Source organism: Stegodyphus dumicola, chromosome 7 (assembly GCF_044657685.1).
Source record: "Stegodyphus dumicola isolate Sdum_Otavi_A_Nest chromosome 7, ASM4465768v1".
In the NCBI taxonomy this organism is placed as follows: Eukaryota; Metazoa; Arthropoda; class Arachnida; order Araneae; family Eresidae; genus Stegodyphus; species Stegodyphus dumicola.
In genome coordinates, this window is record NC_140774.1 from 110,425,982 (window position 1) to 110,441,683 (window position 15,702).

The 15,702-nt window shown below is 32.5% G+C and overlaps 1 protein-coding gene across 4 annotated transcripts in view; it reads left to right on the forward strand.

The window, feature by feature from the left end:
• The window catches only part of LOC118197035 (ankyrin repeat domain-containing protein 61-like), a 95,058-nt gene that overhangs the window by 42,704 nt on the left and 36,652 nt on the right, over nucleotides 1–15,702 (forward strand). For 2 of the 4 annotated variants that reach the window (XM_085820723.1, XM_085820724.1), the window contains exon 1: nucleotides 986–1,058. The exons of 1 other annotated variant lie outside the window; for it this stretch is intronic. In XM_085820723.1, the coding sequence (XP_085676849.1) occupies nucleotides 1,047–1,058 (12 nt within the window). In that variant the 5' untranslated portion in view covers nucleotides 986–1,046. Of the gene's footprint in view, nucleotides 1–985; nucleotides 1,059–6,886; nucleotides 8,232–15,702 lie in introns of those variants that run through there. One more of the 4 variants, XM_085820725.1, reaches the window with a different exon arrangement.

Below are 15,702 nucleotides of genomic sequence, written 5' to 3' on the forward strand. Positions count from 1 at the left end.
TTTTGTGATAAAAGTGCGAAAAGTTAGCAGTGAGCGGTATTTATAACTGTGAAATATGTTCATTACTTTGTTAAATTCTTGTCTTTTGAATATAACTCTTAGAGGGCAATTTTAGAATAATTGTACTGTAGGGTGTATATTTGTATATTTATGCAACTTAAAATAAAATTATAACTTTTTAGAAGCTAAGAATTGTCTGTTTAATTTCATATAATAAAATTAAAATATAACACATCGAACTAATGATAACAAGGATCTGCAATTTAAGTGGAAAGGTCTTCATACCAGTAATTTCCAAGCAAGGCAATCTTATTAATCTCACAATATGTTACAAAGTGTTAATTTTTTATACGTTATTTGCTCTTATATTTTTTATCGGCTTTTCCATGCAAAGAAACAATGTGTTAAAATATCTTTGCATGAAAACGTGAATCTTTTAATAAATATAGTTGATTAAATATGCAGTATATGTACGCACAAAACAGGGGGGATTTCAAACTGTCACTGTTACAGACTTATTTTAATTTTCAAAAATTTTGAAAGAGGAGGTGTGAATATCTCATTACCTCGAATGTTAAACGATAACAATGTGGCTGGAAATGACAGGGAATAAAATAGAATTAGTTGGGAGTCCATGTCGTGGAACACTGAGCAACAAAGGGTGGCCCGTGTACACTAGCAGAACTTTAGTCCCAAGAAATGTACGCTAATGTCCTAAGAAACGTAACCTAATTCGAGCGGTTAATCTTGAGAGGCAATTGACGTCAACCTAATAGGTAGAATATTTCGCCTATCCCCAGTATGTGTGACGTCACGGATGTGGGAGGCTGTTATCTTTAGGGGACTTTGGCGAAAGAATATGTATTGACATAGACATTGCTTTCTGTTGGCTTCCTGTGGCTAAACGCGATTTCAGAAATCCCGCCAAATACTAGTTATCTGACTGTCTCCTTCGCGTCAAGACAGTTCATCCTCTGTCTCCAAGTTGAAGTGTGTCTGTAGGAGATCTTGTGCTTTCAAGCTTCAAAAACCATTTTTGACAGAAAATGTACAGCAGGGTATGTTTTACATAGTTTATTCGTAAAAAGTATATGCGTGTGTAGAAATAGGCTATCACTCGAGGTTTTCAAATCTGAGTTTTACTATTGTTTTAATTTGATGTTCAATGTGCCTTTATTATTTAATGTACTTCTCTTTTTATCAGGCTAATTTTGTAAGAAAAAGTGTAGCGTTCATTTATTATTTCTTATAAAATGTACAAGTTTTATTTGATCAACTGATTGGTTGAAAAAGGTTTTGCCCGCTTAGTTTTATTTGTTGGATTTTTTAAATGAAATTTTGGTAAGTGTCAGATTGCTGAATGAAAAGCCTATTATATTTCGAATGTGTGAGTACCAGAAAGCTCTTCTAATCTATAACCGTATGTCAGTGTAAAGTTTATTTACCATACATAAAATTAAAAATTTTAAAATAATCGTAGAATATACCTCAGAGGTGTCTTTGAACTCTTTTCGTCCCTATTTTTAATCCTAAGTTTCTAATTCTTATACATTTTAAATTTTAGTTGAAAACTAAATTGGAATAAAACTGCACGATTTACCGCAAATTACGAGACATTCATGTAACTATAGAGATTTCTAACAAAAAAATAAGATAATTATTTAAAGAAAGAATTTCTAGATTCTTTCTCTTGAATTTAAATGTTAAATTTCAGCCTGAAAACTTGAATTACTGCCTAATACTTTGAAAAGATTATTAAAGGTACAAATACATGTAAAATAAATAATAATTTGAAAATAAAGATATAATGAATTAAATAAAAAAAACAATTATGTGAGTTTTAAAAGAATGTAATTTTGATCCTATCTAAGATTTCTTCAAAATTTCAAAGGCAGACTGAAATTAATTGCAATTAATAAATTTTAACTAAATATTTGCGATTAGCATATTATTAACTAGCTTAAGAAGTTAACCTGCAGGAAATAAAGAAATACTATAAAATCATGCATTTAAAAGTTCTGTAAAACAAAAATTGGAATATTTGATCTAACATTATTTCATCGTCAGTTTGTGCCACGTGAAAATACTTGTCCTTATTTAATCACGGCATTATTTAATTAAATCTGTGTGCATATGTATTGATTTTACTGTATCACTTGTGCACGAGGTTTCCAAAAATAGTTCCGTCAAGTAGGATAATATTTTATTTTCTCAGGAGACGAAATGGCTTTGATGAAAGCGTTTAAGAATATTCGAGGTGCATTGAAATACATAGATAGATATACCACGTGTTCTCAAATATACCACGCCAATAACCACGTGTTTTGAAATATATCTTGCCGACTGTGTGGTTTGTAATAAATTGTTTAATGGCAGCCTAATATATGTAATTCATTTTCATCAGTAATTCATACGTTACTGACAATTTCGCTGGAATAAAAATTATAAAAATCTGGGCTATACTATTTAATTGATATTAATATTTTTGCATTACACACTTTTAATTTTATGCTTGTTTCAAAAATTCCGTATATGGTAACTTTTGTAGATTTGTAAAATAAGACGATTTTCTAATATTTACCCTGTCTCGATTTATAAAATTTTCAGTGTGTAAGAGAAAAACATCGAAAATCTTGAATTGTTTTTGTTGTGTGAAATACTGAAGTTTCAGTTCATAAATGAGTTATTTATCATTTTACGATATTTAACGCCTTTAAGCTAAACGATCTTCATGTGCAATCCTTTTAGTGGAAATTTTGGAACGATTGCCATAGTCAAACACTCTGCATGGAAATAGAACTATAAGTGCTTATTATAAAAACATTTAGTCTAAAATATATGGAAGAGTTTTATATCCTCCTAGTAAATTCGTTTCTTATTTCAACAGTATTTATCTTATCGCCACGTTGAAGCATCCGTAGTTATTTAATATGGAAAAAGTCTAATTATTTAAGAGTAATGATACGCTTCTGCATATATTTCAGTGGATGGCTCGCATAAGACTTGCAACAAACGTTTCCATTTAGTGGTAATTCTTTTTATTCTGCAAGCCATACCAGCTTGCTAAGAACATGTGTAAAACATGCCTGAAGGGAAAATTTTGCTTTGAAATATATGCACAAAGTTCCCACGTGATCTGCAGTATGCTGATAAGATACACGTGGGCTGAAAGTTAGTTACTCTGACCAGTGTTAGGTTTAAATGGGTAGTGTATTTCTCTTTTATGCTATTACGAAATAATAGCTAAATATTAAATGTTCATAAAAACAGGATCTGCAAATGCCAAATGTAGTTCCTTAAAGTTCAGGAATGCTTCATTTATCAATTATTGAAAGAGAGATCAATATTCAAGAAACAGTTATTAAAAAATATTATAATTCTATAAGCATCTTTCTCTTGGCATGTACGCCGTATACAATTCGCCAGTAAAATTACAAAAATTTTAAAAGCAGCATAACAATATAGTTCAGAATTCCAATGCAGCTGTTTGCATATATATTTCTGCTTTCTTTTCTTTTCCCAGTCTTTGCTCAGTGTATCATAACAATGCTCAGTTTTATTACTAAGTTTGCTTTATAAAATTTTGTCTCTTTATTCTTAATGTTTTGCGTGTTTATTTTATTTATGAAATATTACGTTCTTCGCGTTTACGCCACATAAAATTCGATTCAAAGCAAAATCACAAATATTTAAAAACACCATATGTTTAGAATATCCGATACACAGCCTAGCGCGCTGGAGTTTTCGTATAATGTTACTAACGCACGCTTTAAAATCGTTGACTTTGTTAATCAAAAATACTTTAAAGATTTAAACTGCGCTGTTAAGTAAGAGAAGTTACAGTTTGAAAGGGTGTCATAATAGCCGGCAGTTAAAGCACGATATCCCGAGGATTTGTTTAATTATTTCTGATACGTATCTTAGACGGGAAAGCGGTTAGTGAGTCTGTCGTATCTGGGTTCCCGGGGAGCTTAGTACGAAACCTCCCGGATTCGCGGAAAAGGCATGAATGTAAATTATCTGTTCCTTCGTGGCAGGCAATGTTGGCCCACGTAATAGATGCCTCCGTAGTAAAATGGAGTGGCAAACACCTATAATGGCTAGTGCTATTGGTGGAAAAAAATATGTTTCTGATATTTCGGATTGAAATTCTTCATGTAAGAGGAAAGTTGTGGTCCAGAAATGTGTTGCATCGTTTACATATCTATTTAATGTCCGTACACCTATTGCTGCTTTAATACAATGTTTTTTTCTCTTTGCTAAATATGAAATGAATTACTGTTGATCACTGGAGACATAATTATCATTAAATAAAATTGATCTTAAAATAAAAGAATCTGGCTTTAAATGCTGAACGTAGATGACTGCTTTATGAAAAATATTTTCAGCTTCAGAGTTGTAAGATGAAGTGGAAAGGCCTTATTTCTTTGAATGATGCCTGCAGATATACGTTTAAAATTATTAACTTTCTTAACGTTGCATATAGAGCTTTGTAAAAACAAATATCAGTATTCTGTGGGAATGTTAGGTTTATATAAAAATATGAAACTGATCTTGTTCCTCATGCAACAAAAATTCCAGTCATTAAATTATTCGTTATGATTGCACAAAGTTAATACAAAATATCTTTTAGAAGTAAGTTTGACATAATTATTCGATACTAGTATACTAGTATGCAAAAAAGTGCGGCTTTCAAAAGTTACATTTTGTTCCTAATGTCGAACATTAAAAACCGATGAAATAATCGCATGTCAAAATACGAATACTAAGTAATTAATTGAAATAATGTTCTACATCACACATGAATCCAATACACAAGCGCACCACGTTTATTTAATAAATTTATATATTGCGTCAGAACTATGTATCTCGTATTTTTTATGTTCTCAGCTCACAATAAACAGAAATCTTTGTGGTTGTAATCATATAGTATTCCTACTTAGTTAAATCATCTAAGATTTGGAGGCTTTTATGTTGTCTACCCAAAAAGGGTGTTAGCACCGAATGGAATATCAGTCTCGAAACGGCATTTTGCGCTGAATCTCTATGAAAGGCGTATATCATTTTGTAGAATAATTAGGTTATTTCATAGCAGGAGATGTGAAAAATGTGCAATGCCCTCGCCGGGACTCAAACTTGGTTCTCTCGAATAAGCGCCGAGGGTGCTACCGTTACACCTCGAAGGCATGATAGAAGAAAATACCTTACATACTCTCCATTCTAAAGGGCGACTGAGCGTTAGGAGATCCAGTCTTCAGATCCTGGTGGTGAAGAAATATCATCCTCCACCTTCTTTTAGTTTGGGCGCCAGTGTAGAATCATTTTATTAGAATTTTTCGAAAGAGGGAAATCCAAGAAATCCGCAATGCCCTCGCTGGGACATGAACCCTGGACCTCACAAATACGCTCCCAGTGGGCTACTGTAACACCATGAAGGCATGCCAATTTTTTTTTTTTTTTTTTTTTAATGTAGTGCTAGATCAAAATGTATTTGGTTAATGGAAGTGCAAAATTAAAACTGATATTTGTTGCGGAGCTTTTCCTTGATAAATTCGTCACCTATCTACAAAAAGTTAAGTTTTCTTAATTTTTAGTAAACTTTCTACTGTTCAGAACCGTTTGTTAAAGATGTCTACATTATTTTTGTCAAAAGCTAAAAATTTTACATAATTTCAAATCCTTGTTAGTCTAAATTTTTAAAACTTATATTTCTTGTTTATTTACATTTCAATTTATGTTTAAAAGTCCTTTTCTAATTTCCTCTGTTGACTTCTTTTTATCGATAAATGACTCTACATATTCTTGTATACTAATTTTAACAACCATTTAATTTTAAATTTTGATAATTACGCTTTTTGGTTCAATGGTTTTTTCATAATATCTACGTATATACCTTTTAGGCAAGTTATTTTCTTTTTATTTCTATATCATGAGATTTGTTTTGTGGTTCTTGTTATTTTTTTAATATTGAGCTTTAATCGTATTTCGCAATAAATTTTTTTAAAATTCACATAACGAGAAATTCTTGCTACTTTCAAAAGGTAATGCATGATGTTTGAGGGACACTTCTGAAAATTTTACACGTACAATTCTAATCAGGTTTCCAGTAAACGGAGACAGTATTTTTTCCACAACAACAAACCGGTTTTTATTGTATTTTGCAAACGTACATCATGTCATCAAACATAAAAAAATTATACGGGAGTCTAGCATTTGTTGATATACTCGTGCGCAAGAGGTCTATTGAAATGCATGCGTTGTTTCATCTTGAGTAATTCTACCTCCTTAAATTTCTTTTCTTTCTTCATTAAATATCTTCTATAAAAATAATTATTTAACCTTTTAAAATATAATTAAATCCTCTAACACATTTAAGTTTATCTTTCTCAGCTTATTTTAAATGAAAGCTTTTATGCTATCTATCTTTCGTTTTGCGGAGGGATAATTCTTAAACTAGGAAGTGTATCATAATCGTTTATATAACTGCTTCATTTACTATTAAAAGGGGGCACAGGACCTTTAAATCTTCAAAAAATCGATTTTCAGATTTTTACATTTTATGAATATATGAACATTTCTGAACAAAATGCAAAAAACCGCGGTCTAAAATTCGCATTATTTCTTGAGTTATGAAAGTTTACATCGGATAGTATACCAGCGACACTCGTTTAAAGGGACAACTATGGTGGTTGTTTACATTTTGGTTACGCTGTATACGAGCTCATATTTTTATCATTATATACAGAAATATTTAATACTGTTTTTTTTTTTTTTTTTTTTTTTTTTTTTTTTTTTTTTAATTTCCTTTTGGTGTAGGGGAAGAAGGATGGCAACTACTCAACTTCACTGCTGGTAGTTTGCTTACATGATAATTCTTATTTCCACGCTGAATCTAATGTCGTTTTGAGTGTTTCTATTTCGGTCTTTCGTATCAAATTTTTTTTTTTTTTTGCTGAGTAAACGTTTATGTTAAGATATTTGTTTTGAAATTTAAAAATGAATAATAATATGAAAAGAGCTTCAGGTCAAAGACCGAAGAAAAGGAATAATTTTTTTAGTGCACAAGAAGTAATGATAAAGATGCAAATGTCTCTGCATCAGCAAAAAACTTCTAGATCATATAGTAGTTTCTGGTGACAGGGAATTTAAACCGTATGCAATTATTAAAAGTTTATTATTTTCTGTATTAGAAGAATACTTATGCTGTCATATTTGCCATAATAAAATTTGTATTATTTCTGAAGTAGTGTATGGTTAAACCATAAAAATAAATACTTCATGCGGCTCTTGTGGAGTACTAATATCTATAAAAAATTCCAAACTTGTAGTGAAAAACAAACTGCTTCTGATTTAAACAGAAGATTTACTTTAGTGATAGGTGTATTGGAAAATAATTGACAGAAACCAGAACATTTTGTGGAATTAGGGATTTACCACCAGCTGTAACACAGAAGTCATACGACAAAATTGTAAGTCATATGTATGCTGCTACATGTAATATTGTGGAAAATAGTATGAAGATAGCAGCTGACGAAGAAATAAAAATGACTGGTTCTTCAGATTTGACCGTTAGCGGAAATGGCACATGAAAAACCAGAGGACATTCTTCACATTTTGGTTAACTTCCATTATTGGTGGTGAAACGGGTAAAGTTAGTCATCGTTATGTTTCAAGTTCCTACTGCAAAGGTTGTGAGACTGGAAAAACTATATCCTCAAAAGAAAGCTATTTGAAATGGAAAATAGAACATAAGAAAATATGCAATAAGAATCATTCAGCTCATCTGCACAATTGGAAGCGAATGGTATGTTGAGTATGTTTTCGCGATTCGAAGAAAAGTATGGTCTTCGTTACGTTAATTATATTGGTGATGGAGATTGTAAAACTTTCTTATCCCTTACAAAGGATAACTGTGATGAGGTCACATTGAATTAATTATTTACTACGTTATGGCAATATTTAGATATTTGCATCAGATTCCTTTGGTGACAGTTTCATTTTTTTCGCCAACTTGTGTTGTAAGGTGAGGAACAGATTTCATCAGATAACTGTTGTATAAGCGGAGGAAAGTATTGCATCAGACAACTGTTGTAAGCGGAGGAAAGTATTGCGTCAGACAACTAGCGTCTTCACTTATGTTTGCCTGGGTAACTGAATGTATTTAAGATGAATATACATTGTATTAATCACATGAATGATTCAAAGTCTAACTTAAGTCTTATGCTGCAGTGGTAAATTTGTTTGATATTATTTTTTATTTGTATTATATATATGATTTATAGTATATGCCTTTATTAGGCAAAAATTTGCATATTTATCATATGTGTCATTTCATAGAATGTTATTTTGTTTAATTGAGTATGCCTAAGACACGACAACAATCTCCTGAACAAATGGAAACTAAAACATTCATATTTAATATTGCATCATTTTCTGGTGATCCTGATACCGTTCGTTGGTTCACTAGCCAGATTAAAGAATATAAAACTCTTAATAATTGGAATGAGAAAGTTGCACTATTACATCTGAAAAGTAAACTTGTTGGTGCTGCACAGCAGTTCGTTGCAGAATCGCCTGCTTGTCAAAATGTGATTTCCCTAGACGAGGGTTGTGAAAAACTGATAAATTTCTTTTCGAAGGATTCTAACTCTTCATCTAATTTAATTGCTTTCCAGACCATTCAGCTGTTACCTGGTGAGTCAATGAAAAGTCTTGCTCATCGTATTGAAACTTTGGCTCATGCTACATACAACCATATTCAAAATAGCAAAGCATTGAACCAAATAAAATCTTTGCAGTTTCTAGTTGCTTTACCAATAGAACTCAAAGAAAAATTAATTAGTGAATCTACAGATAATTTTGATCAGCTTGTGAATTTAGCTCAGCAACATCATTCTAATTCGCAAAATTTGAAAATAATGCAATCACATTCCATTGCTTTGAATAGCAAAGATGATATAATTGAGAGTTTAAAAAGTCAAGTTGAAAACCTCAGTCTTCAAATTGCATTACAGAATGAAAAATGTCAGTTTTGTAATTTAGATAAGCATCCCTTAAATCAATGTAATGCTGTTTTGTCTTTACGGACAAGTAATCCCACACATGCTCAAGATGCTAATGACCACTGTGTAAATTGGATGCAAGAAACTCCCATATATCCTCCATATCCACTTCCATGCTTATACTGTCATAAATTTGGACATTCAATGTCAGTATGTCGTGCGTATTTGGCGATGTATAGCCCTCGTCAGAACCAGGTTAGAAGTTCGAGTAACTATGTTAGCAGTCGTCCTAATCTCACTAGACCACAGTTCTATAGCAATAGTACGCGACAAGGTGATAACTCAAATGTTAACAGATTTCCATCTTATGGTCGGAGACCAAATTATTATAATCAGCCAAGATACAGTACTCCTTTAAACACAAGGGGAGTTCACAAGTAGGTGGCGATGTGACCTCTAATGTTTCAACCAAGTCACCAAAAACCAACTATCATACGAGCAAAGAATCGGAGAGTATTGAAACATATTTAAATAAGCAAATGATAATCAGTGGTAAACCCTCGAGTTCTATCAAAGAGTTTTTGCAACAATTTCATGTCAAAAGTAAAAGTAATTGTTTACCTATTGCGCATATAAATAATGTCTTTTCTGATTGTACTCTTCCTTTGATTCATGTAACATTTGGTAAAAATTTGTGCACTTTATTACTTGATTCAGGAAGTTCTGTGTCATTGTTATCAAAAGCTGTGTTTGATACAATAAGATTGGATACTAAAGTTAGATTTTTATCCAGACATGTTCAAATTAAAACTATCAATTCCAATTTACATTTTTCAGCCTGTGCAGAAATATCATTTAAGATAAACAAGCAGCATTTTAAACACGCCTTTTATGTATCTGATGCTTTTCAACAAAATTTTCATGGAATTTTAGGTTATGACTTTTTATCCAAACATGATGTCTTAATATGTGCTAAAAGTGCAGTTGCAAAATTTAATAATTTTGATGCACTTCTAATTAATATGGCTAATGTAAAAAATTATAATTGTAATCCTGTACCTTCAGAATGTTATGCAATTTTGAAACACAAAATTATGTTAGATCCTGGAGAATCGACAATTGCGCACTTAAGAGTCAATAGTCCTCATGCTAACAATCAACCTGTCCTTTTTCAACCAACTGTAAGTAAACATGATATTGAATTGCATCCTGCGATCCACACTCTAAACGACAATTCCTTCATTACTGTCATCAAAAATATTGGTTCGAACAATGTTCATTTAAACAAAAATCAGAAGCTAGGTCAAGTCACATCTGATATTGAATTTGCTGAGACCATACCTAATTCTGTAAATTCGGATACTCCTCAAAATGAGTATTGCAATCTTATAACTCCATCAAAAGAGGTTTTAGAAATAAGGAAACAAGAATAAAAGAAACAAATAATAAATAAATTAAGAATAAAAGAAATAAGGAAACAACTGACTTTGATCTTAATCATCTTTCTCCTGAACAAAGGCAGTGTTTATTGGATGTGTTAATCTCTAATTATGCAGCTTTTTCCAAATCTTTAAAATCACTTGGCTGCACTGATAGGGTAACCCCACAAATTTGTTTTAGGTCTTCGAATCCCATTAGGACCCTCCCTTTTGAAATTCCTTATTCATTGCAATCCCAAGTTAAAGAAGATCTTCAGGAATTGCAGGAAGCTGGTTTAATTCATCGAAATGTTGCTGAATGGGCTTGTCCCATGCTGTTAGTAAAAAAGAAGCCAGATCCCAAATACCCTAATAATCCACCCAAATACTGCATGGCTCTTGATTTAAGATTGCTTAATTCTATTATTGAACATTCAACATATCCTCTTCCAAAGATTTCAACGCTTATAAACAACATCTCCACTTACAAGTACTATTCAGTATTTGACTTAAAAAATGCTTATTGGCAAATTAAACTTTCCGATCACTTGCAGGATGTGTTAACATTTACTACACCTTTTGGATCCTTTGCTAATAGAAGGCTAGTTTTTGGCTTAAAGACTGCCGCCAGTACTTTTCAAGCTTTAGTGGATACGCTTATTGATGAACTAAAATTGGACGGCATCGTAGGTGTGCATGCATATCAGGATGACATTGTAATAGGTGCTTCTGACTTTGATGATATGATGACTAAGTTGACTGCAGTATTGAAACTTTTATCTAAGTATAACATAACACTGTCTCCTACAAAATGTGTCTTTTTCAAAACAGCTATAGATTATTTAAGATTTCACATCTCTCATAACTTAATTAAACCCATTTCAACTAATATTGCTAAGATCACTAACTTTCAACCACCTAAGACTGTCTGCCAGGTCAGAAAATTTTTAGGCCTTTGTGGTTTCTATAGGCATCTCATACCAAATTATGCTGAACTTACTGATATTTTGACACAATTGACCAGTAAGAAGAATAAATTTAAATGGACTGATGCGCATAGCGTTGCATTTGAGAAACTTCAGCATATATTCTTTTCTGAACCTTTTGTTATCTTACCACAATGGGACAAGGAATTTATACTGAATACTGATGCCAGTGGTCATGCTATTTTGGGAGTTCTGCAGGAACACAACAATGAATTGCATCCTGTATCATATTATAGTCGAACATTGTCACCATCCGAAAGAAAATACCCAGCTATAAAATTGGAACTTTATGCCATTTATCGGTCTGTTACTGCTTTCAAATCATATTTATATAATCGAAAGTTTACAATTTTGACTGATAGTAAACCTCTGTTGCATTATCAAAAATCTACGTCACCTGCTGACAACACGACTAGGTGGCTTATGGAGTTAAGTGAATATACTTTTGAATTTAAGCACATTCCTGGAAAATTAAATTCTCTAGCTGATTACATGTCACGTATGGAAGATCCTGATCATAATCAGTCAGTGTTGGCTGAAAACTCTGAAGATAACTCAGTTATTCTTCCGTTTGTTGAAACAAATCTTGAACGACCCCAAGTGAATGCCCTGGTTTCTTCTGCAGATCCTGCTCATGAAATTTCTGAGTCAACGTTTCTTGCTGAGCAAAGTTCGGATCCTTTTACTTCAGAAATTATCACAATTTTGAAAAATCCTTCCTTGCTTAATGCTGCAAAGGTACATAATTTCTTTATTAATGAGTCAAGCAAGCTTCTTATGTTTATTTCAAACAAACAAAATAATGCTGAGTTAATTGTTGTTTCACAAGCACTGAAATCTAAAGTGTTAGAAATTTCCCATATATCCCATCTTGGGGTGCAAAAGACTTATGAGATTTTATCGAAACGTTACTTTTGGAAGGGCATGTATAACGACACAAAGAACTTTGTCCTCTCGTGTCATTTATGCAACAAATATAAGTCGTTCACTCCTAAACAAGCACCATATAAAGCCATCAGAATACCTAAGTACCCAAATGACTTTATTTCCATGGATATTGTCGGTCCTATAAGGAATTGTGGCCATGTTCTTACTGTTTTAGATCATTTTTCTAAGCATCTTGCTTTATATCCACTTAAAAATGTCACTGCTGAAACTATTACAGGGCATTTATTACAATATATATCTGTACATGGACGACCGGAAATGATCTTGACTGATTTGGGCACACAATTCACTTCATTAGTGATTGAATCAATTACAAAATCATTAGGTATTAAATTATCTCATTGTACTCCTCAGAGACTGGAATGCAATGCACAAAGTGAGCGAGTTAATGCTTCAATCAAAACTTCTTTACTCACCCTTCATGAAAAAGGTGTTTCATTTCAAAATGCATTGTTAATCCATCAGAATATTTACAATGGTACTATTCATCTTTCAACAGGCTATTCTCCTAATATTTTGCATTTTGGAAGAAACTTATCTTTAATTTTTGATACATTTCATCCTGATCCAAGGCCAGCTCAATTGGATAAATCCCATTATTTGTGTGATCTTCTAACACAGCTGAAATTAACTTATGAACATGCCTATGAGATGCTTGAGCGAAAACAAGTAGAACAAAATACTCGTCAACTGAAAAATGCCAAATTAAGATCATTCAGTATTGATGACGTAGTGTATCTGAAATCTAAGGATACATTTAAACCCAGATTTTCTGGACCATTCTGTATTGTTTCAAAATCAAGTGATGTAAACTACACTATTCGAGCACTTGACAATGAGTTTGCTCAACCATTCAAAATTCACATAAATCGCCTTCGTTTAGCTCCAAAAAGATTCTCTCACTTAGTTCAAAATCCACCTCCTGCTCCTCAAGTTACACATCAGTATAATCTAAGAAAAAGACAGCACATTTAAATTTTCTCGTCTTAACATAGTAGTGGAGAATGTTGATATATATGAAAAGTTATGTATTGTTAAGTAGTGTGTTTATATCTAATTGTACCAAATTTATTCTGTTGCGCCTCTTTTGTTGAATTCTTATGATTGTGCAGGCATAATCATTTGGGTTTAAGGCTTGATCACCCTTAAATATCAATTATAGATTCAACAACATTGTGCCTAACATATTTAAAATGATTAAAGGTGTTTTATTTTTCAAAATCTCTTTGTATGATGTCATTATAGTTGTCTTATAATATTTTGCCATCATAAATGCTATTTATTAAGTGTAACTAGGAGTATGTAAAAATTGCAATTTTGCTTTATCATAAAGAATGTTTTCTTATTTTATTGTAACGGTTCTCTAATCTTTAGTCACCATGAGATTTTATACGCCCTACTTTTATCTTGAAACTGTATGTGTTATACTACTTATTTATAGCATGAAACACGTTTTGCATGAAAAGTTGGTATGTGAATTTTGTTTGTTGTATAGCATGAGAAGTATTGTATGTCATGATATATTTAATTTCGTCCAAAGTTTCGATGCATATTAACTTTATTCTAAGGGTTTGTGCGGCTCCCTTTTAAATGATAATTCAGAATGTTGGTAATATCTAGCTGCATTGCAGTAGCATGAAATAATATATGTTAAACTATATTACATGGTGCTACTAAATTACTATAGCATGATATTCTATTACTGTGCCTTTGAGGACTCGCTGTTAATGCATTTACCACCACAACTGTCTTATGTCTTGCAAGTTAACTTTGTTTACACATGATATTTCTGTGTTTGTGTATCCATATATCCTCTTAAATGCTGAATTCTGTGCAAATAGAACAGAATGTAGGTTATGAACTATATGAACAATGTTCAAATTGTTTGACATCTCAACTACTTTTGTGGACTGTGTACTCTTTTTTTTAACGCATACTTATTATCAATTATGTGCCTAGTTCTTCAATATTTTGGGCAAATTATGTGAATGTGCAATGATTATATCACTTATTACTGAGTACACATGTTAGAGACTGTGCCTGAATACTCAGTACGGTAATTATGTTAAATTTATAGACTTTTTGATACTATGGACTCTAATATTTTTCATGGACTTTTAAAATGAATGCTTCCATTACTGTGCGTGATGCACAGAAGACTATCAATTGAACTTTAATCATCTGTGCCAACAGTGTAAAATTGGATTCTTTGCACAATTATCTATATACTTTGGTGTTAAACGATAGCAATGTAACCAAGTGATCTCCATGTTTTAATATGTTAGAAATTGTATGTTTATTTATAGTGCATTTGATTATGTTATTTGTCTTTTATTTATTATGTAAATAGCAATTTGTGTGTAATATATGTATTTTTAACCAGCACTTTTACATGAATTGGCATGTGTTGATATGAGGCTCCCTCTTAACACTAGGAATGTTCTTCGTCTGCATAGGAATTTTTTTTTTTTTTTACCCTTTTTTTTTTCCGAAGGAGGGGTGGATATGTGACGAGGTCACATTGAATTAATTATTTACTACGTTATGGCAATATTTAGATATTTGCATCAGATTCCTTTGGTGACAGTTTCATTTTTTTTTGCCAACTTGTGTTGTAAGGTGAGGAACAGATTTCATCAGACAACTGTTGTAAGCGGAGAAAAGTATTGCATCAGACAACTGTTGTAAGCGGAGGAAAGTATTGCGTCAGACAACTAGCGTCTTCACTTCTGTTTGCTTGGGTAGCTGAAGGTATTTTGCGATTGGTTGCCTTCTGACGCTGGATCTTTTTTCATTGGGCGGCAAAACTTAACTGTGGAACTTTATAAAAGGCGGTATTTTTTGTCTACCAGGAGGGAGGAGAAGGAGGAGATTGTGAAGGTGCGAGATGGAGATGCTGCATAGAGAAAAAAGACAGTAAGAGTGGAGTAAAAATGCAAACTTGTGGGAGTTTATCGTGCAAGCTTTCTTTGGTCTCCCAGTGTGTATGAAGGAAGTGATTTTCTTTCTCTTTGATGTTGTAGCTGCAAATTTAAGCTAATCTCCTTTTTTCCCGGGCTTGTCATTTTCGCCCGGCATCCCGATGAAGAGTACCTGCATGTGTGTGAGCTGAAATACACCAAGTCTTCGAGGGGCTGTGTGGAAGAATTGATCTATTTTTTTTTTTGTTCTGAGTGAGGAGGCCTCATATCGTCATGTGACATACCGGAGTACAAAAAAGAAGGGAATATCTCTTCAGTATTGTTGGTATCTAATAAAGCAAGAATTAAATCAGTTTTCACGTGTTTGTCACTCTCTCGTCACGGCGGGCTACAGACCTGGATCTTGTCCTGGGGTAAGTTGCCACTA